The sequence below is a fragment of the Cyprinus carpio genome, chromosome A7, assembly GCF_018340385.1.
Source record: "Cyprinus carpio isolate SPL01 chromosome A7, ASM1834038v1, whole genome shotgun sequence".
Lineage (NCBI taxonomy): Eukaryota > Metazoa > Chordata > Actinopteri > Cypriniformes > Cyprinidae > Cyprinus > Cyprinus carpio.
In genome coordinates this window covers 9,172,499-9,195,662 of record NC_056578.1, presented here as the reverse complement: position 1 = coordinate 9,195,662, position 23,164 = coordinate 9,172,499, and the positions used below count along the sequence as shown (strand labels likewise).

The window sequence follows — 23,164 nt, the reverse complement described above, 5'->3', positions numbered from 1 at the left end:
TGCTTGCCTGTCATCACCAATCATGGTAAAGGGGAACACGGGACTCAAGATAAAAGCCAAAGCCATTCGGCCTTTGATTTCAAACCACTCGTACTATACGCTTCTGCCTTTCTCACCAAATCATCATCAATGGTAAACTGATATCCACCCCCATCCCCCCAAAAAAGGACGAATGAGGAAAGCCCCAAAGTGAAATAAGGACATTGTTCAACTCTTCATTAGATGACAACTTTCTGCCATGCTGCTGAGTGGTTTCCGATTGTAGCTGTTTTTCTGTTGGAGTAATGGCTTCTCCTGTTATTGTCACTTGCACTGCTTGCCACATGTATAGTGTAGCTTTCTCTGTCAGTGCCGAGGGATTCACATGTGATAAACGCAGGGAAATAGTAATGCTGACAGAGAAGATTTCAGAACTAAAGACATGCATCCAAACTTGAATTGAGAATAGTAAGAATGCAAGGGCCTTAGATATGGCTTGGGACGTGACTAGCTTAGAGTGTCCCGTATATTGTTCGGTTCCGGTTGCAGAGTCCCCGCAGCAGGGTGACTGTGAGGCAGAATAGTCACAGGACAAACACTGCTCTTCCGTTCTGATCAAAACATTAAACAGGTCTTCCCCACTCAATCACACACCCACTGAGAAAGCTGATGAAAGTGCCCTAGTTATTGGCGATTATATTGTACAGAACGTGAAAACAGAGACACAGGGCTTTTTCTAGTCATTTTGAAACCCTAGGCAAAATCCCTATTGGCGTCCCCCATCCCACTCAAAATAACATAAAACTGATTATGTAAACACTCAAATCTTAAACAGGCTGAGCAACAGCTATTTATTTTTGCTCAATAACAATTTGAGGTTTATACAAAAATTTGTTAATTAGGCCCTCGTCTAGCAATCCCAATGCTCCAAATAGTAATTAAACATCTAAAAGTATCCTTATTTGTAAGTTTTCTTAGAGGAGTACCTTTTCTCAATTTCGCTTTCTCGCACTGACTGTCTCCCGAAGCGCCCGTATAAAGACGACACCGACGGCACTCTATCCCTATACACAGGTTTACAGTAGAGTAAATATATTTAAGTATTCATGCAAATATAATCTGTGCCTTAACACAGGCCGTCTGTCGCATTAACGTTAATCACACGATAAAAGAAAAGAGGGAATCACTCGCTCCCCCCGACTAAATTGCTTATGTAAAATAATCAATTTATTTACAATGAAAACACTTAAATGATTTTTACATTTTACTATTTTTTATTTCACTTGGATGCTTATGATTAGATGTAAAATGAAAAAAGGTATTACAGTATAGACTAGTTTCTTTGTTATATTTGTTCATTTTTGCATCAGTTATTATTTATAACAATTAAGATAAAATAAAAAATAGCTATTATTAATCTAGTAATGATTATTAAGAAAAGAAATGGGTGAAAAGATATTGTTGCTAGGTGATTTTGCTTTGGAACCTTAGAGGGTTACTCCATTCAAAAATTTAAATTTTGTCATTAATCACTTACCCCCATGTCGTTCCAAACCCGTAAAAGCTTTGTTTGCCGTTTTGGCAATTCTGAGCAGTACGCAGATGGCGTACTCTCTTCTGTGTCATCCGCGCGGCACCAATACGCTGTTTGCTTTCAAACCAAAGCGTAAATACACGTAAAAAACGTATCCTTGTGGCGCGGCTGATACAGAAGAGCGTAAGCCGCCTGCTTAGCATTGCCAAAATGGCGCTACGCTGATTTGGAGAGACACAGAGGAGAGGAATTGTTGAATAAAGTCGTTATTTTTGTTTTCTTTGTGTACAAAGTATTCTCGTCGCTTCATAACGTTACGGTTGAATCACTGATAAATTTATTTTAAATTGGCCTTTGAACTTGCCAAAGCACTGACAGAGCCTATTGATCTAATGGTGCTTTGATAGCTCCAAATACAAAATTTGCATGCCAACAATCAGGCATCGTCAGATTGACAGTACTTCTGCTGACTGTTTTCTATCGTCCTCCTGCATTATCAGCAGCACACATTTTTCCTGTTTAACACTGTAAAGCTGCTTTGACACAATCTTGTATAAAGTGCTATATAAATAAAGGTGACTTGACAAAAGAGTTTAGCTGTGATTGTTAGCTATTGTTAACAATGTCTTGTTTTGTAAAAGTTGATGGGTTTGATTCAATTTGGAAGGGTGGTAATAAACAAACCTGAGCGTATAAAGGAAAACTTCACCCAATGACCGTTCTGTCATCATTTGCTAACCTTCATGTCACTCAAACTTTTATGCTGTTATTTATTCTATGGAGCACAAAAAAGACAATGTTTAAACAATCATCATAGATTTGTTTCCATACAAAGACCACAAGTTCATAGTGATCGTAGGCTGGATGAAAAAAACACTATGAAAGCATTAAAAAGCCATATATCTTAACTTTGGGTGATGATCAAAAGTTACCTTTGAAAAGTTTGGAGTCAAACAAATGCAGCCTTGATGAACACCAGAAACTTGTACGGTATATATAGTCTAAGTCTTTATTCAGCCATTACCTGAATCTTCGCTGCAGCTCTAAAAACAAATATGGTGCAAGTTGGACATCAAGAACAAAAAATAACATTCAGTTGTGAGCTGTACTGGAGGTGAAAGTATCAATGCATAATTTTGTTATTTTTGGTTTCTCATCTGGCTACAGAAGACCTGGAATATAGCGCTCAAGTTGTATGGAGTAATTTTATAGTGTTTTTTTGGAGCTTGACAGCCTGAGGTTACTTTTAACTGCATCTAATAATGAAGATTCTTTTAAAATTCTTTATCGTAATCTTAATTTTGGGTGAAGTATAGCTTTGAAGTAACCCGTTCTCAACAGCATCATTGTTTCTTTACAATTCCACCTTATTCCCTGTGAAAAAAATGGCCAGTGTTGTGGATGGCCATTACCAAGACAGCAAAACAAAATCCATTGAGAGAACTAACTTCACAACACATCAATCACAGAGAAACTAATTTTCCAGCAGAACACACAAAACAGAAAGCAGCCAGAGAAAGCTGCTGCCTACTGCTACAACCAGCATACTAGAGTATTACATATAAATGAATTTAATTTACTGTAAAAATATGCTTTCGGGCTGGAAGATATGACCCTACTGTAGGATATGTTAGAAAAGAAAATAGCTGCAGTCAAGTAAGAACACCAGCTACGGTACATTTCAATCGCAGTCAGTGTGAACGGTCAATGAATGTGCATTAAAATATTAAGTAACTCCTTTTGTTGCATTTTTTGCATCTTTGCTGAGTAAATTCATATAAACTACAGCATTTATGTTGGAAATAATGCATTAACTCATTTACATAGTAAACTGCATCTGGCCAAGAGTGACTGTGTGACACCATTAAATTTGTAAAAATGAATGATGAACAAAAATCATAATTGCAGATCGTGATTCTGAAAATGACAGCACTACCATTTGCTTGCTGGGTAGGCAAAAACCTCATTAGTAAAAACAGTTCCTCTCCAACACAAATGGACTACAGCAATGGCACTAATCACACTATATTACAGGCCACGTATTCCTGCACCCATCTCCACTCTGCAGGGGAAACCTTTGGCCCCATTAAGTAAAGCAGTAAATGTAGTAGTAACCATACTTCAGCTGGTTTTATGCCAGAAGTTTCATGCCTAGGCACAAAATACAGTGCTGGCTAAGACGGGAAAAACAAATAACAACAGTTTGAGCTGCAACGGCCCATAAATAACTGGGTTTGCTAAGGGGACCTAAACTAGGTTTGATTCTATTAAGCAAATTACAGTAAAGGATGCATAGAGTACCTGTTATCATTGAGTTGGGTGTATCGAGGTTGAGGGTCTGGGTCGCCATCGTTAACATCATAGCTAGCATCTGGATCCTGCAAATATATATAAGGAACATTTAATTAAGTTATTTTGTTTGGGGTTTTAAGATTAAGGTAATAGTCGTTTACTCAAACTCACATAGTTCTGAATCAGATCTGGGTGGTTTTTTTCAATTCCATCATCCAATATGGACACGACGACACCTTGTCCAGTGAAACCCTGCTTCCAGGCTTCCTTCACATTGAGGTCACGACGATCTTCGTTGTACTGAATGGAGAATAAGAGAAAGAACAGATCAGCATAGAAGCCACTTCCTTTCTGCTAACTACTCCGCTGATGGAGAACATCAACATTTGTTTGAGGATCATGTTTTGCGGATCATCTTTCACTTCTGAAGCTCACATAAGTTCTCTGATTCAAGGCTGCAGTCTGCCGTTGCCTCAATACCACAAGGCCTCCTGCTCTAGGCATGAAAGGTGCTGAAACTCTAGTATTTGCCTTTGACTTCCTGTCTAGGTTCTAGCAGTCACATATTGTACTATTACCCCAGGTATGGAGTTTCTGGATTGCCTTCTGTCCTCTTGATATGTTGATAGTAGGGCTTCCACTGTACTGATTATATTGATTTTAATGATACAAGGTTTGTGTGTGTGTGTGTGTGTGTGTGTGAAATATAAGCAATATGCTGTGTGTGTGTGTGTGTGTGTGTGTGTGAGTTAAAAATATGTATGTGTGTGTGTGTGTGTGTGTGTGTGTGTGTGTGTGTGAAAAAGAGGGAAAATAAATAAATAAATAAATAATTTAATAACAGACTTGCCCCCAAATATTTTTTCTTATAAATTTTAAAAAATATATACACTACCAGCCATAATTAAGATTTTTTCAAAATTGTAGTATCTTAAATTAACAAAACTGCATTTATTAGATCAAAAATACAGTAAAAATAGTAATACTGTGAAATATTATTACAATTTAAAATAACCATTTTAATACAACATATAAAAGGTAATTAATTCCGGTGATGTCAATTTTCAGCAGCCATTGATATTAAATCATTCTAATATGCTCATGTGGTGCTCAAGATTTATTATTTATCACAGTTAAAAACAGCTTTTCCTGCTTAATATGTTGTGAGAAAATTATTTTTTGATCAAATAAATGCAACCTAGGTGAGAATAAGAGTTTTCAAAATGAAACCTAGACGAAAATAAGTTTTCAACATTGATAATTTTTTCCTGAGCATCAAATCAGTATATTAGAATGACTTCTGAAGGATCATGTGACCCTCAAGAATGGAGTAATGATGCTGAAAATTCTTATTTGCCATCAAGGAAAACATTACATGGTTAAATACTTAAAAATATTTTAAATTGTAATAATTTTTCACAATATTAGCCTTTTTACTGTATTTTTGGAGCCTTGGTGAGCAATAAGATGACTGTAACACAAAAACAAACATCCAAACGTCTTGAGAAATGACAAGCAGCCAAGTGAGAAGCACTGTCAGGGTGACCATCCACCCACCCAGTTTCAGACCACAGAGATCTGACCTCTCCCCACTCATGTCACTCCAGTGCAGAAATGAACGTGGCCACCTGAGTTTATCTGAGCAGAAAATTGAATTTATTTTGCTGCATGGCTCCTTGACTCTCGTCTTGGTAGCAGCGTCACTGCTCTCTTCCCCAGGGAGGTCGCAGGGAGAAATTGAAGCCAGTAAGGTGCTGTCAGGTCTGATGACCCCAAAAATGATACACTCTCCTGCTTATCCTGGGATTGCAAGTCAAACGGAGAGAACTGACAGTTTATTTCTTAAGCCTACATCAGGCAAAATGATGCAATCTCACCTCAAAGGTCCAGTAATAATGGTGGTGAGGTTGATGAATTGCTGCTGATAACTGTTGCAATTGTGTTGCATTTGAGGTGAAAATTTCTCTGCATTCCGTTCTGCGGAAATGTTATTGAGTGGCTTCTACACGTTGTACTGTTAAACTTGATTGTCATGACACTTCCCAAACTATGAGAAAAAGCATATATTGTCTCCTTCGTTCATTAGCTGGAACAAAACGTCCAGGTCTGGTGAATCACCACTGAATGCAAAATGACTTTATAATAAATCTAATAATTATAAATATATTAAATAAATAAATAAATTCATTCATTCTTTGCTGGCCTTGAAAACAGACCTGTAAATTATAAGTAATCATGAAGTCTTTAAAAAGTGCACATTAATTCAATGGTTTTAATAATCGTAAAAGTATCAAGATAACAGGAGACGGTGAGGAAGGAATGACAAATAATTGTAAAATATTGTCTGTAGCCTGACAGTCGATATTAGAGTATAAGAGCTGATATATAGGCCTAAGCGTTCTACATCCATCATCTTGAATCATAGTTTTCCAACCTTGTCAGACAGAAACTTTATCTACAATTACATGCAGCCTAAGAATCCATTAAACTGAATATTAGCTCAATATGTAAAAAAAGCCTCTGTAAACACATATATTGGGGAAAAAAGTTTGGGGCAATCAAATGAAATTTATATCCAATTAAAAGAGGTTGAATAACAATAGAGATATAAATAAATACTAAATATATCTTACAAACGGATTATATTTAAGACTCAAAAACACTTTGAAAAGAGATATTTAAGTGAGAGATGTTTATGCACACTCACATCCTGAGATTTCTAGTTATTGGAAAATGTAGCTAATATTTATGCAAGACTTATTGTCTTCTTATTGTCTTTTTAAGTAACAAACAGGTAACCGTGCACGTCTTTAATCAGCTTTCCCAGCATTGCTTGCTTCATATTTTATTGGTTTTTTGGTAGTGTTGACACCACATGCTGCTCATTTCTCATGCAAATGTGTATTCATTAAACTACAGAATTTAAACTAAATATACATAAACAGTGCATTCAAAACAATGAAATAAAATTAAATAAAAAATCATACAAAAAAAAAGCAAAAAAAAAACAATAAAACTAAAATAAAAACAATAAAAAAACTTAAAAAAAGTGACAGAAAGACTATCATCTCAGGAGAGGATATGTATAAAGACTGATGGAGAATGAAGGCCAGCACGTCTGGAATGTTTCCGAAGAGCCAAATCACAACCGGCTGATTAAACTTTAAGCTCCACCGGATGATAATAATGGCAACAAGTTCATGATTACACAATGTCCCATTTAATAGGGGCAAAAGGAACAGAGTCCTATGGATCCCAACAGAACATTACAACAGCCCACCCAGACCATCCGATCTGAGCGGGAGGTATCGTGCTTGAAAATGAACAAACAGTTCGTGAACACACACATGTGCGCACAAACAAACAGATGAGCTGTTTACTTACCAAGTACCACTGCTGCGCAAACTTCGGATCGGCCGGCTCATAGTAAATATCCCTCTTCTTTCTTTGCTTCACCACCTGCTGTTCCGCCCACATTACTGAGAAACAAACAAACAGTCAGAGACATATGAGAAGTACTTGTGTCCGAGGTTTGCTTTCCATCAGACCCAGAATGGGTCATTTTTAATGAAAAACCATGGATCATTTGCAGCAATAATAACAGCACCAAATATGTGTGATGCAATTAAACATGGGTAAAAATATGTGCAACTCCATTCAAAAAGCATTTATCTTGTGTAACGTGACATATTTGTGCGAAACAATATTCAGTTTCACTAATTATATGAAAACTGAATTATAAAAACGTAGGGCAGGATTTGACTTTATTGCTTAATATAATTTTTCCCAGGCCATGAAGCCTTGGTAATGTCAGCAGTTAATGCATTTTGATGAAAGAATAACAAGTAATGATGAAATTTGCACAAATACATTATAGTGAATATGGTCGGTTTTGATTTCATGTGCTGACGAAAGCTGTTGACCGACACACAGTGTCTTGTTTTCGGTCTCCTCACAATCCTCCTCCACTCAACACAAAGACAGAGAGGTCTGTTTAAAGACGGGAAGCTGTTTCTCTAGGGCAGCGACTGCTGCAGCAGGGCAGAAAACACAGACGGTGGCAGATTACGTGATTGACAGCTCAGCACTGCTCATGCCAGAGCTCATTGCTCACTGTCTAGAATGACTTTTAGTGGACAGGCATGTGACAGCAAAGTGAAGCGAGTGGTCAGAAAAAGAATGACGGGCCAGTTGGGATGTTTACAGCCGTGAAAAACAACCAAGACGCATTTGACCCACCACTCAACGTCCCTCAAGATCACGCTGTCATGACGAAATTTACCTGCAAATCATCATATAATTGACAGCAATACACTATATCTGCTTTATTCTGATAAATAGCTAATAATCAACCTATTCATTTGTGTACTGGCAGATGTTCAAAGTTTAGGTTCATGTTGTCAGAGGTTCTTGATTGACAAAATCAAATATTTCCCACAACACTTTAGTTAAGCAGCATTACCTTCATGTTTGCTTATACTTGTGTTTGGGTATTGATTAACATTCCTAACCCCAAGTTTAAAACTTTAGCATTTAACCCACACCATTTGTGCTAGGTATGAAATAATCTTTGAAAAGTTGAAACTAAACAAAATCTAGAATTAAAAAAAGTTAATAAAATAAAATTCAGCATCAAATAACTTATTTTAAGTTTTGAAGTAGATATATTTTTAGATTCTTTGTGGTAAGATCTTTTTGAACTTGCAAGATAAACTCTTACATGACATACAGAATAATGTGAAATTTGCATGCATGTTTATTAGAAAAATCAATGCAGAAGAATGCGTGAAGACTGCATTAAATAAAAGTAATTTGCCAATAGTCACTATTGTTCATGATAAAACACAGCTCAAAGGTTGCTCTTTCTGAAGCTGAGGCGAGTGAAAGAATTCAACAACAGGAAGCGGAGCAGGGCAGTCAGGGGAAATACCACATCCCATACAACTGAGAGTGCAGGCAACAGGACCAACACACTTTACAAGGGCAACATCTTCCACGACTGCAGGCTTCATTTCACTAGGAGCGATTTCCTTCACAGTAATAGCTATTTGTATCATCAGATATCAATCATTTTAAATGAGAGTCAACCTTCTGCAGCCATCTGAGTGACAGTGACCATTGATGATTCTGCAAAGTTAAACAGGTCAATCATAAGGGCCATCAGTTTAGGGCTGAGAAACTAAATTTGAATTTTTCACTGAAATATTTTAAATATGCCCAAATTTAATAAAATTTCAATAAATAAAGGGGCATTTCAGTTAGATTAAAACACAACCGAACACCAGATTTTGAAATGAGAAGTCACAAGATCGTAAAAAAAAAAGACCACTATGTTATATTATTTACCTCAAAAAACAAAAATGGCTGTGAAAAAGTGCATTTATTTTTAAACTAAAAAGCCTAAAATTGTCAAATCTTAAAACAACCTTTAAATATAGTAAAAAAAAATTTTATTATTTATTCACTTTAATCAACATTACAAAAAAAAAAAAAGAATATAATAAAATAAACCAAACAAAAACATTAACTCAAATAAACCAAAAATAAACAAAAAATTCACATTCACAAACCCTTATCAAACTTTAATCACACTTTAAACCCTGAATCTCAAAGTTCACATTCAGAAATTGACTTTCCATCAGTACAGTTATTATTTATTTAGTGATTAATGGTAACATTTCCGTGTGTTGTTACGAAAAGTTCACATTCAGAAATTGACTTTCCATTAGTACAGTTAGTTTCATGATGCATTTGTATCATTTTATGCAGAAACAAGTTGTAATATGTTTATGTTGTGTATTTGTCTAATAAACTTCTTAAGGACACAGGATGAGTTTGGAGGAATGAATTAAACTGCTAGTAAAGCACTTCAACAACAGTTTCAAAATCATTGGAGAATTAAAGGTCCTTTGCAGTTGTGGTCGCATTATATTGAGGTTCAGCAAGTGGTGCGATTCAATATTTCCTGATTTTCAGTTTGCCTAATCACAACAGTTTGACAATCATTGGAGAATTAAAGGGTGTGGGTTCACTTGGCGAGTGGGTGTTAACAGCCACAAAATCAAAATCATCTATAGTTTTATGAAAAGCAACTGACAAATGAGAAATTCAAAAAGCAAAGCAAGGTCGCAGTAGCAAGAGTATAGCACAGGAATGAAATAAGAAATAGTGACAGACATTTTTTCAATATATAAATATACACATGCTAGAACTAAAGTAGTAAGAAATACTGACAAATTACAGATTTTTATTTTTTCAAATATACAGCATGTGACTTTGAAATGATCCCTGACAGATGGTAAAGGTGTACAACAATAAAAATGGCAACTATGACTTCCAGTCTATACTTATTTGAAATTTGAAAGTGAGTAATGGGCTATACAGGTCCAGTTGATGATGATTCCATTAAGGGGGTTACTAGCAGGCCTTTGGTGTTAAGATAGCAGGGTTTGTGTTTCACGCCGCTCAGAACTCACCATCTGGACCGGGGAAGTCGGTGAGCAACAAATACTTAGGCTGTAGTGAATGAATGCAGATGTCAGGTCGACACAGTGAGAAACGCAACTTTAAACGCTTATATTTCAAACCTGTGACAAGAGAAACCGAAAGAGTTTTATTTGGCGTTCTTAAGAGCAATGTACACAGGGGAGGAAACTGAGGAGTTTTGAAATATATACATTTCACGAGAACAGTGTGTGAGAACTCAAAGATACACAATAACGTTCATAAAGAGATGAGTCCAACATCGGAACATAAGCCAGCAAAGCTTTTAGAAACAATCTCTGGACAAACAGAAAATGTCTGCATGCCCTCAATCCTTTAGAAGACGAGAAGAAAAAAATAGAAAGTGAGTGCTGCAGAGTGTCGTGTGAAATAATAACAAAGATGAACGACTTGAAAATTGAGTGCGCCAGTCCTGGTGCTTCGTTACTTTCCCAACGGTGACAGGGTCTTTAGTTGGAGTCCCTGAAGAAATTAGGTCTTTGAAGAACCAGAGAAACTTAAAGGGGCATGAAATCCCCCGTTTCAGCACCGGTTAGTTTTCACCACAATTATGAAAAAAAGCTACAAAAGTGGGGGTGGTGCACTGCAGAGTGGAAGGGGAAGAGTGGAGACAGGCAACACACAGCTTCCGTTTGTTTCACAGTTTCATTTCAACCACACTGAGACAACACTAATAAACGCACGGCCATATGCACTCTGCTTCGAAAACATATGAACGTGCTGTTGCACCTATAATAACTATTAAGGCTTATTTTGGAGCGTTTATATAAGCCTTGTGATTGGTTGCATCCGGGAAGACTAAAATAGTGCAAAAGCTCAAAACTAACCAGTTTTCTCCAACAATAAAACATTAACAGCTGCTAACATTATCTTCAATGATGTGCAACAAACACCTCTGCTAAAATCTCAGAAAAAGTAGCACTAACGAATGTCCAAAGTCATGCGGCATCCTTGTAGCTGAAGTTGAAAAAAGAGGTATATTGCAAAAAACAGTCATGTAACCCAAAAAAAGTGTCATAAATCAGCACAATGCAAATAACTTGCTTTCTTTAATAAACTTCACTTGCTTCAAGGCAGTTTCCATGAATAAGGTACAAATAAGGAGCTGACAATCTTACAAGATCACTGAAGGATGTGTATAACCTTCATAAAAATTGTTTTTTAAACCTTTATAAAATGAGAAATGACAAAAACTAAAAAGAAAAAAAAAAAAATAAAACAAAACAAAAGTTTAATATTTATTTTATATGAGGTCTGCAATTTTTGCAACCCTTTCATTACAATTTGTGACATGCATACAGACATTCATTTTCTAGCAACTAAAACTAACAATCAAATTTAAAAAGACAAACTTAAAAAACTATAAAATGGGTAATAGAATTGTAAACGTGGACTTAAGCTGCCACTCAAAGGGTGCTTGGCTAGTTTACGAACCAAAGGTTGGTCCGAAAAAGGTAATCATGTTATCTTAAAATAAAATGGTTGAATTATTAAGCATGATGAATAGTGTCAACAGAAATTTGTTTTGTGCAGAAATTGATAAAATGGAATAAGATTATATAGATCTTATGCTCTAAATTATGCAAATCTCTGGGTTTCACAATTGTATTTTTTTTGTGTGTAAAGTGTCTTAAAAATCAGCTTTTTGGCAGCTATTATTAGTGTGAAATTTCATTTCTGTACTCTCTCTGAGACATATTCAGATTTCAGTGGCTTGAGTATGTAGGATTTTTACCTCTCATTTAGTCAAGGATTTGCCAACATAACCTTTGAGTTTGTTGGGGAAAAAATGTCTGGAAAGTAGGGCTGCACGATAAATCGAAATCCTAATCACAATCGAAAGCTGCGATTGTCATGCATATCTTTCAGTGAAGCGTGGTTCTGTGATCAGAAATAAATCTCCATCTGATGGCCAGAGGGTGCTCTTGTACTGAAAGTCCAAATACGCCTCGAAAAAGAAACCCAGGAAATGCCTATTGCTGCAGCTGAATAAACAGAAGATTTAACTACTTTTATTGATTCAACATGACTAATAAACTCACGACTACGACAATATATATTTTTTAGTAGTTCACCCAGAAGCGAAGCAAACAGCAGTCATTATCGCAAATTACTTCTTTGATTTTATAATCGTATGATTATATTGTCTGCAATTTTTTTGCGTAACTTGTCAGCGAACTACGGCTCTGTGTAGTTTCTGCTCCATCTGAAAGCAGGCGATGGAGATTTATTACTGATTACAGAACCGGCTTTACTGACAAGATGCGCATGATAATAACATTCGATTAATCGTGCAGCCCTACTGGAAAGGGCCATTCTGGGGCAGATCAGGATTCTACATTTCACACATACCTGAGGTTCCGTGTGCAGTTGAATGTGTGTTCCTCTGTGCTCTGATAAAGACCTCTTCACCACCTTGCGGTGCCTGAAGTGATAATAATCTCCAAATACCTGAGGGAAAAAACAAAAAGCTACATTTAGCTCACCGCATCCTACAGATTTCTTAAAAAAAAGAGAAAGAGAGAGAGAGAGAGAGAGAGAGAGAGAGAGAGAGAGAGAGAGAGAGAGAGAGAGAGAGAGAGAGAGAGAGAGAGAGAGAGAGAGAGAGAGAGAGAGAGAGAGAGAGAGAGAGAGAGAGAGAGAGAGAGGCTGTTAAGTAAAACATTTCAACTTTCACTGTGTGTGTGCACATATTACAAAAACATGCACCTACTCATACCAATTTTTTTCCTTTGATTTTTTTTATATTAATTATGAATTTATTTCTGGAAAAAATATTGACAGAAAGAGAAACACAGACAGCTGTGCATTTCCAACAGCCTCAAGTACACGTAACACTGAACGAGTCAATCTCCTGTCTGCCAACTGCACAATCACACATGACAACATCATCCAGAGGACCAGAGGCACCGATTTCTCTCTTCGTTTGATGAAAGCTAAATGTCTGGAGTGAGCCAGAGTTCATGCAGTCACGCTATAGATTCAGACTATAGAAAGGCAAAGATCTACCAGACATCAAAACAGCTTTAGAGCAAGACACCTGCTCATTTACAATGATTTAAATTAATAAAAATAATAAAAACTTTAAATTCAAAGGTACAAAACACATTTTTCTCAAGGCTCACTGTGACAAAGCCATTCTTTATTCGAAGGGTGGTAACATGTAACAGGAACCCGTGTCGGGAAAGATTGAGGACAACAGCTCTACATGACATCCTCAGTATACAGGCCGGATTACAACATGTTGATGCAAACATCTCCACCCAAACAAAGCCAGTGAGGCAAAAAGCCCTTGTCAAACAGATTCGACAACTGGCGACCCTGCTAATACCATAATAAACACTAAAAGCATCTAACACAGAAGGTTAAAAATAAAAACTTTGAAAAAAGCAAAGAGCCAAAGAGATGGCTGACTGACTGAAGAAGAGATGATACATTTATTGAACTGCTAGCAAGACGCCGTCACGTGTCGTAGTTAACGAGAGAACAATAATGACAGAAAAATCACACAAGAATCGATCGCAAGGAGAGATAGCAAAAGAGGGATGGGTAACAAACATATTCAGAGCTCTGAGAGCTTTTTTAGTCACAAAGGGAAATAGATTGAGGATGGGTATGGGTGTATTGTGTAAGATAAGAGGCCTAAAAAGATGAGCATCAATCTCAGACGGGCCTGAATCCAGCAGCTCCAGGGCACAAGGGAGCGCAGATGGAGATATGCAGGCCTGGTCATATCAAACCACCATCAGACAACCATCTCAACTGCCTGGAAACATGCGAGAGGAAAGGCATATGGAGAAGAAGAAAAAAACAACTCCACACTAAAACTTATCCACATCTGAAAATTATATCAGTGCTGGTTAAACAGTTGGCATGCCTTTGCAAAATATGTTCCTTATGTCTGGAAGCAACCTACACATTCCAACTCTACTCTTCAGAGCAGAATACACCAGAATAAATATTTGTAATTAACTTTAATTACCAAAAACATTACATTTAGTTGTGGCCCACCATTTGCATGCAACCCTGCATGATTTGCTTTTTTTAAGAGACTTAACACAAATGGGCTACAGATTGGTGTCCCATTACTTTTAAATCATTAGAGGCACATGTTTTGTAGTGAGCACTAACAGACAAATTAAATTATTTAACTAAATTATTCCAACATGAAAATCAGCTAGTTTTGAACACATCAAGCAGCTTACAAGGGTTACTGTAAGAAAAATGATAAAGCTATAAAAAAAAAATCATAAAGCTATAAAAAAAAAATACTGGTTTAAATTTCAAAATAAAAAAAAAAATAATAATAAAAATTAAAAAAAAAAAATTATTATGACTGAAAGCTTAATTTAAGTGAAATCTGCAATCCAGCTAGTTATTACTTTTATAACCATTAAAAACCCTTAGGATTACATTTTTATTTTTTAATAAAACAAATTATAATCACATTTATTTTATTATAAACTTCAAGGATTTAATTCATGATTGTCATTTTTTATAAAATAAAATAAGAAAAATATAATAAGATAAAACAACAAAATAAGATGTGTAAGTTAAAATAAAGAAATACAATTAAATAAGAGGAAAAGGAAACAAGAAAAATAGAACATGATTAAACAATTGAAAATTAAATAAGATAAAATAAAAAAACAAGTTAAAATAAAAAATAAACAAAAATAGAACACAATTAAAATTAAATAAAGTTAAAATAAAAAATAAACAAAAATAGAACACAATTAAAATTAAATACAGTTAAAATAAAAAATAAAATATTTTTTTTATTGAGAATTTTCTCTTTTTTCATTGACTGCTTATGAGAAACAGGCTATCCAAGCTTGAGATCTAGCAACTATAATCAAAGACTATGACCTGTAAATGAGCATTAGCCAAGACGCTGAGGTAATGCTAGCATGCAATAACCACATAATAATGGCATGTAAAGAGCATTACTTAACATAAGAATCTGTCCTCAGTGTCTGACCCATGATTTAGAGGTTTGATCAGATGGCACAGCATTGACCAGCAGGTTCCCACACAAATTAGAGTCATTATCTAAAATTAGCCTCCACCTTGCAGCGCCTTCAAACTACCATTAGCATCCCTTGCTATCTTCTCTTTAATGAAGGCAAGCACACGTTCAGTAGCTGAAACTTTAACTAGAAAGGTACAATAATACAATGGAAACAGCAAGTTGTAGATAAGCTAGAGCTGGTAAAGGAAACAGATGTTTACTGTGGGAAATGTGCTAGCAATGGGCAGGCTAAATAAGTGATCATTTCAAGAGCAATTACAAATCAAGGGAACAATCCATCTGACTAACTGAGCAAATGGAGCAATTAGTCTCCAAAACTGAAACCAGTCTCTATGGATGTCCATCACTGTCATGCATCCGTCCAATTTATCCATAAAGATTTAATACAATCAGCCAGACCAATTCACCAGCCGCTATCAAGATATTTTTCTGTCAGCTTCCAAAATCTATACTGACAGCATTGACAAAGGATAAGAATAAATGAAGAAATACTAGGGCTAATACAAAACAGGGTTTCTACAGGTTTTATGAAGGTAAACTGAAGACTTTTAAGACCTTTTTAGACCAAGTCAAGAAAGTTTAAGTACCAAATTGAAGGCAACACAATCTTCTCTAAATGTAAATGTCTAGGGAAAAGACAATGATCAACACACTTTGAAATTTGAAAATAGAGCTTCTAAACAATCTCTATTACTTTTTAACTCATTTAACAAAAATAAATACCTCTCCTCCCAACCAACAGAATATGAACATTTTTATTGTTCCTTTTGATCACACAGCAAAAAAGTGAGTTCATAGTTCCAAGTCTTGTTTTCCAGTTAATACTTAATACTTATGATACTTTAATATATAATTTTATTTTTGCAGTGCATGCAACATTTTATCCCAAATTTATAACTTTATGAATTTAGGACTTTCTGCTCTGATTTAAGGACTTTTCAAAGCCTTAATTTGTAGGTAAGACTTTTTAAGACCTGCAGAAACACTGACAAATATCACACTGCAATATATTCTAGTTGTGAAAAGTATATGCAGCGACTGTTATTATATAAATGACATTATAAAAACAATCATCATAACACTTCAGAAAGTATACACATTAAGTCTAGTAGACTAGTACAAATCAAGCACCACTCATGAAAAAGCTTATCTACACTCATCACTTCTTTTTTTAATGTGAAGCAGTCAAATCAAACAGTGAGTTAAGAATGCAACGGTTAAAGCATTTCATGACAAGAGCTGCTCCTACATTTTTTTCTATGAGGTTTAACAATGAAAGGGAGTGCTATGAAAACACAGTTTAATGGCATAATTTTTCTTGTAATGAGTCTGAAATATCAGAAGGCCAAATCTGAAGCAACATTGTGGAAAACAGCAATAGTCAACCAAAGCATTTAATGGAGGTTTTGCCAATACAATTTTACAAAAGTGCATTTATTTTATATATATTCAGTAAAAAAAAAAAAAAAAAAAAAAAAACTGGTGGCATAAATATAAAAAATACAAGATACACAAACCCTCCAGAAATCACATTTAGACAACTTAATAATAAGAGTACATGCTTACTGTCTAATATGTTACATATTAAACATTATCAAAATCATTTTTTTCTATACTTTAAAATGCAATTTATTCCTGTGATCAAAGCTGAATTTTTCAGCATCATTACTCCAGTCTTCAGTGTCACACAATCCTTCAGAAATCATTCTGATATGGCGATCTGTTGCTGAAGAAACATTTCTTCCCATTATCAATCTTGAAAACAGTTGTGCTGCTTCATATTTTTATGGAAACATTTCTATCTATATCTGCCATTTCTCTTATTCTTTCATACCAGTGGGTTTTCATTTCTTATCATCACTCATAATGTTCTCTTTTCGGCTTTCTCTAACTTATTTTGAGTCTCATTCCTGCTCTGTCTATTCTCAGCCGGGGACTGATGAATCACCACAGCCATCAATCAGCATTGCAGCCTGTGCTCTGAGTCCACCAACCTTCCAAACAACATTTAGAGGAAATCAGACCGCACAAATAGTCCAACAGTCCCAGGAGATCCCGGTCCAGGTGAACATGGTACATTAAGGACGTGCTTCTACACTCCAGGTGCAGCAAGAATGGGTTGAGCCATGAATCAAGATACTCCAGTGAAGAGCATCTACCCAAATCGTCGTAAGATTATCATCATTTTTCTTTCTGCTGAGGTCATCTGCAAGTTTTATTCAGATTTATGAAGACGGCCAAAAGACAAGGTTCCAGCTACACAGCACCTTCCCTAGAGATGGACCAAGAAGAAAACTCTCAGAGCTGCCAAAAGAAAAAAATTATAATGTCTAAACCTGTGAAGGAAGCATTTAGGGGAAGATGTGAGTTGCTTCTTGCCTGAGTTTATGGAGTGCATTGGCGCAAAAAAAGCTAGAAAAGAGCAACTTTTTGGAAACAGGTCCGAGAGCTGATTTGAACGTTGTTCCCACAGTGGATAATTTAAGACTACTGTACAATTTAGAAGGACTTAAGGTTCTTCTATAATTTTTAAGTTGTATAAGAGGTGAAGCAAAAGGATGAATATTTTGGAAAACTCATCTGCAAGACCCATCATAATCAATTAAACCCAATCAATGGATATGGCTCCACAGAAAGCAAAACATTTCGACTTTTGGAAACCAATGCATGCAGGTTTTCACATTAGTAGCTGGTTAATCAATTACGCCTGAAAAACAAACTCAAGCTCTCCAAACATAACAGGTCTCCTTCAGCTCATGCATTATTAAAGAGAAATTTTGGGAAAAAATGTCCTGAGGGGAAAAAAAGATAGAGAGGGCATTGACGGAAGATGAGGAGCGAAAAAAAGAAATATTCATACCTGGCTACCTATGGTTACTATAGAAACAGCCCATGGTAGGCAATGAATTTGACATCTCAAGTTTAGTAACGGCAAAAACAGACAGAGCAATAACCTTTCCAGAGAAGTAATATCCATGTTGCACTGTCAAGTGAGATGACATCACATTTTCCATGCTTTAGCAACTTCTTTTATGCCTACCGTGGCTTAATATTTAAGATGAGCCATACTCACTGAATTAATTCAATGATGTTCAAATAAATTGCATTGCATTCCCATGATGATTTCCTACGGTGAATGTACTCCCAAAAAAAAAAAAAAAAAAAAACACAAGGAAATAACTAATTAGTCAGAAAATAAATAAATAAATAAAATCAAGTTTGTGACGTAATGCAATGCAATGTATGGAACCATACACCAAAGAATTTCCCTGGGTTTAACAATGAGACGTGACGCACCGCGGTAGCTAATGTGCTAACCACAAACCTGCTGAAGAAGTGAAAAGATTTGCAGAGAAAAGAAACACATTTTTACATGTGTGAAGGACGAGTACCCCGAAAGGCTTAACGTCAAACCTGGCCTCATTACAGAACCACATAATGACGTCACTGAAGACGTCAACGCAACAGTATCCAACCGCTTTACGTCACTGAACTTGGAGTAAATCCATTTCAATTTCTCTTCAATCTCACCTTCATATAGGTTTGTTTAGATACTGTTTATTGTTATTAAAATTATTTCAATTTTGGGTTTAGGTTGACTTCGGTCTAAGACTAAAACAACAGTAGATGAAGTCTAATCGAGAAGAGAGCCTTGATGAAAACGAGACGAACCAGTGCTGTAGGGCAAAAAAAGGATCTTTGTATCTGCAAATAACAACCTAAAATATGTTCCTTACTAAACAGAAAAAGTATTAGAGCAAATAAATGTAATGTTCTGGGATCTTAAAGGAATAATTCACCCAGAAATGAAAACTGTGTGATGATTCACTCACCCTCATGTAGTTTCAAACCCATATGACGTTCCCTTTAGTGGAACACCAAAAGCAATAACTTTTGACAATTTTTTTTTTTTTTTTTACTTTAGAGACTGAGTAGGATTTTGCTGAGAGTACATATACTCTTTTCAATACAGAGAAAGCGAAAGGGGACTGGAGCTGTCAATCAATAAAATGCCACACAAAAAACCCCTATTAAAGTGTGATAAAAATAGCTCATCCAGCATGTGCACAATACTCAAAGCTTTCTAAAGCCAAGGTTTTGTGATTTATGTTGCTGGCAGCCTCGGTCTTCATTTACTTATATAATAAAAGTAGACAGGATATTCTTCAAAATTCACCCTTGTGTTTCTGGAAAGAAAGAAATAGAAAATTTGGGTTTGCAACAACATGTAAGTGTCTGAACCATTCCTTTAAATGTCACTAAGATTTTGAGTGTGCTTTACACATTTAAATCTCCAGATACAGGGCGACGCAAATAACAGGAAGTAGCATGTTTCATTTGTGGTCTCTGAAAAGTTCCCACTGAACAGCCAAGAACAGCAAAGCACATAATTATATTTGAAGAAAAGCAAATCATCACAGATTTGCATGCATCACCTGCAATATAAAGAAAGCATTTCAAGAACCATATCAAATAATGAGAAAAAAAAGGCATAATTGCTCATGAAAAAAAAATGAAAACTTGACACTTCCCATCCTGACTGAGGTACTGAAGCTCCCCTTTATGAAGTGTTAAAAATGCAATAATGGCTTTTAATTAAAATCCCATTAGGCAAACAAGACTGCTTTTCTTTTTTTCTTGTGAGACGCCAACAATATTAAGCCACTGAAAGTTACAATTCCCTCAAGGAAAGTGCTCTCAAAATTATGTTTTACTTGTGCAATGTTGTCAAGCAGACAATTTTGCCCGTTTTATTGTTGGCTATCATGGGTCCAATTGAAAATTGTGAGTCCAATCACTAGATATGAAAGTAATACCACACCTCTCCTTAACAATCTGGGCAACTATGACTTGGTGAGTACTAACTTCAAATTTTGCTTATCTTTGTTGCCAATCGCTGTCATATAGCACTTAATAAGTTTGTTGTAATGGAAGCGGCAATATTTTGCCATTCATAATTTATGCACAGACCTTTCCATTTCATGCCACAGAACAGAACAAACCATTTTCAGGATGGAGTCTTAAAAATTAAATGGCATATCATGCAGTAACTTCTGAGGCATTAAAATTGCTTGCCATCTAGAAACTCAACATCCATTTTAGGTTTGTCAAAGGAGCCTCACATAATGCTTCCTCGCCGTCAGCGAGTTGTTAAAAAAAGGCCCGTGCAGGGAAACTGTAGGGATACTGGGATGCTAACCATCAGACCATGAGCGAGAACGGAGTGGTAAAGTCAGTAACTACACTGTTTTTCAAAGCTCTAGATAAGCACCTTTTCCGAAAGTTACTACGGTCGATGGAAAAACACAAATGGAGCGAGCGGGAGCAGTGGAAAGTTAATCTTTATTTTCAGAGGAGCCAGAGAAGCTGGTGCAGATGGATCGTGGGTCGCACCATTAACCAGCGCTGTGCGTCAGCAAGTCAACAAGCTGCAGTACGGGCCATCGCTGACCTCCAAACACTGTAGGGGGAAAAAACTGTTCACCAAAGCAGCACCACCCTGCTCCAGTGGAGAAGAGAGTTTAGGAGAAGTCTTTCTGACAGAGCTGTGAACCATACATACTCTTTCTCTTTGCAAGTTCCTGAGAACCGATGGTGCATCTCCGCACCAAAACCGTCTCACAGACAGCACTCAATGAGTTCATCCAAGCTTACTAAAACACAAAAACATTATCTGAGGTTTTGGAGGGTCGTTTTAAATTGCAGTCTGCTGCATATTTAAGGAAATGCACACATGGTTCTCATTTGCGTCGATGGAGGCCGAAAGAATGCCTGAAGTATGGACTTTCAAAGAGATTTCAACATAAGCTCCAAACATTAAATCAAAAGCGAGAAGCAGGACCGGGTTACGCAAGCAAAGTCATACATTCAACACATCTTCTCATTAGAACCAGTTGACTAGCCCTGTAATACAAATTGTGTCTTTTGTCTCCCAAAACATTAGACTGTCAAATGGTGATTAAAAGAACATCTAAAGCAATTGCACTTGTGCAAAACAAAAGGGGCGTGATATCCTTTTTTTTTTTTTTTTTAAGAGAATGATGTTACCCCAGAGACTTCTCAGTCGATACATCTGGAATGGGATTTTGTGAAGGGCCGAGTCAAAGGTGAATTAAATTTGCAAAGAAATGCAGAATTGGTTTTCCCTTCTGGGCTCTGGCACAAGTTGGGAGAATATGATTGCTCAGGTGTTCAAAGGGGGAAACACATCATTTAATCTCAGACGTCTATGGCCGAGTGACATTAAAATACATGTGAAAGAGTAGCCTGAAATAAACTGCACTCTGTTAAGAGACTTTACTTGAGCAGTGATTGACTGAATACATTCCATCACAGTTAAAGCGAAAACAGTTACATATCGTTACATAAACAGTTACATATATATATTTTTTTTTTTATTCCAGTGATGCTAACAAAGTTGAATTTTCAGCAGGCAATACTCCAGTTTTGAGTGTCACATGATCCTTTAGAAATCAAGCAACATTTATTATTATGAATGCTGAAATCTGTTGTGCTGCTTAATAGTTTTGTTGAAATCATGGTTTATTATAAGAGTTCTTAAAATAAATCATTTCCTTGAAATATAAAACTTTTGTAACATTATAAATGTCTTTACAGTCACTTTTGATCAATTTTATGGCTCCCTTTGCTGTAGTATTATTTTCCGTCTAAAAAAAATCTGATCCCAAACTTTGAAAAAAGCCTGCAACTCTCTTCCAAAACCTAGTTAGTTGACAGTGGCCCTCCAAGAACAGGTCTGAACACCCCTGACCTAGACAGTATTTTAAGGCATCATAGGTGTGTGTGCTCATCATAAAGTCTGTTAAATGCTACCTTCTGAGAAACCAAATTGTAGTGTTTGAAAAGGAGATACAATTATGTCCGAAATCCCAGAGAAGGCAATCCCAGAATGCACTGCGACAAGTTCAATGAATGCCTACATTGCTACAACATGTCTGACATGGTTTTCCTTCACCCTGCGAAGGTGTATTTGAGATGCTACCTATAAAGAACATTTTTAAATCAGTCACACCAATTCAGTTTTGATGCAGCCTTGGAAGGTCTTCTATGTAAACTGATCACTGGCGTTTGGAACGGGGCTTACTTCTATTTCTATGACAGCACTGGAAAGACATGAAAAAAAAACACATTACTGTATCCTCTGAGCCGTGGGCCAACTGAAAGATCCTGGGATCAATCTATTCCCTACAAAAGACTAGACTTGGTATATGCCAATAAATGTCAGGGGATTTCTTTATGGATGTCAAAATCAGTCATAGTGACATCTAAAACTTAGATACCCACATCCAAACGAGATGCAGGACAGAGGATACAGCATGGCTGGAGAATATTAATGCAATGCCGTTCTACTGAAGAAACATGAAAGGGAGGGAAAAAAGGCAAAGCTGCGGCTGAAGTATGATAATTTGTGCTTTGGGATGGCTGGGTACCTATAAATGATCCATATGAAATCACTGGCATGGGACAATATAATGACCCTAGTTTCCAAATTTTAAATAGTTTTTCTGATTCTGTCAGTCACGGTTTAATCTTGCCATGTTATTTTAATTATATTATGGTCAGAATGTCTGCAAACATCATCTTTACTGAAAAATACTCTCAGTAACTCTTTCATATCCCATACCAAACATGGCAAATTACAGTAAAGATTAGTGCCAGGTTCTTTTGACATGTAAAACAGAACTCATGAAAAATGCTGATGTGACACTGACTACTTCATACGCTTGTTACATAAAAGCAGGAATTTTCATAGATCTAAGGAGTGTCAGAACATAAGCAGTTATTAAAATTCTTACAGATAC

At 36.2% G+C, this 23,164-nt stretch overlaps 1 protein-coding gene across 2 annotated transcripts in view; it reads right to left on the bottom strand.

Moving 5' to 3' along the window:
- furina (furin (paired basic amino acid cleaving enzyme) a) overlaps positions 1-23,164 on the bottom strand; it is an 82,511-nt gene that overhangs the window by 33,437 nt on the left and 25,910 nt on the right. For both annotated transcript variants that reach the window (XM_042759520.1, XM_042759521.1), the window contains exons 3-6: positions 12,662-12,760; positions 7,190-7,285; positions 3,977-4,105; positions 3,815-3,891 (exon numbers count right to left, since the gene is read on the bottom strand). In XM_042759520.1, coding sequence (XP_042615454.1) covers positions 3,815-3,891; positions 3,977-4,105; positions 7,190-7,285; positions 12,662-12,760 — 401 coding nt within the window. The remainder of the gene's footprint in view (positions 1-3,814; positions 3,892-3,976; positions 4,106-7,189; positions 7,286-12,661; positions 12,761-23,164) is intronic.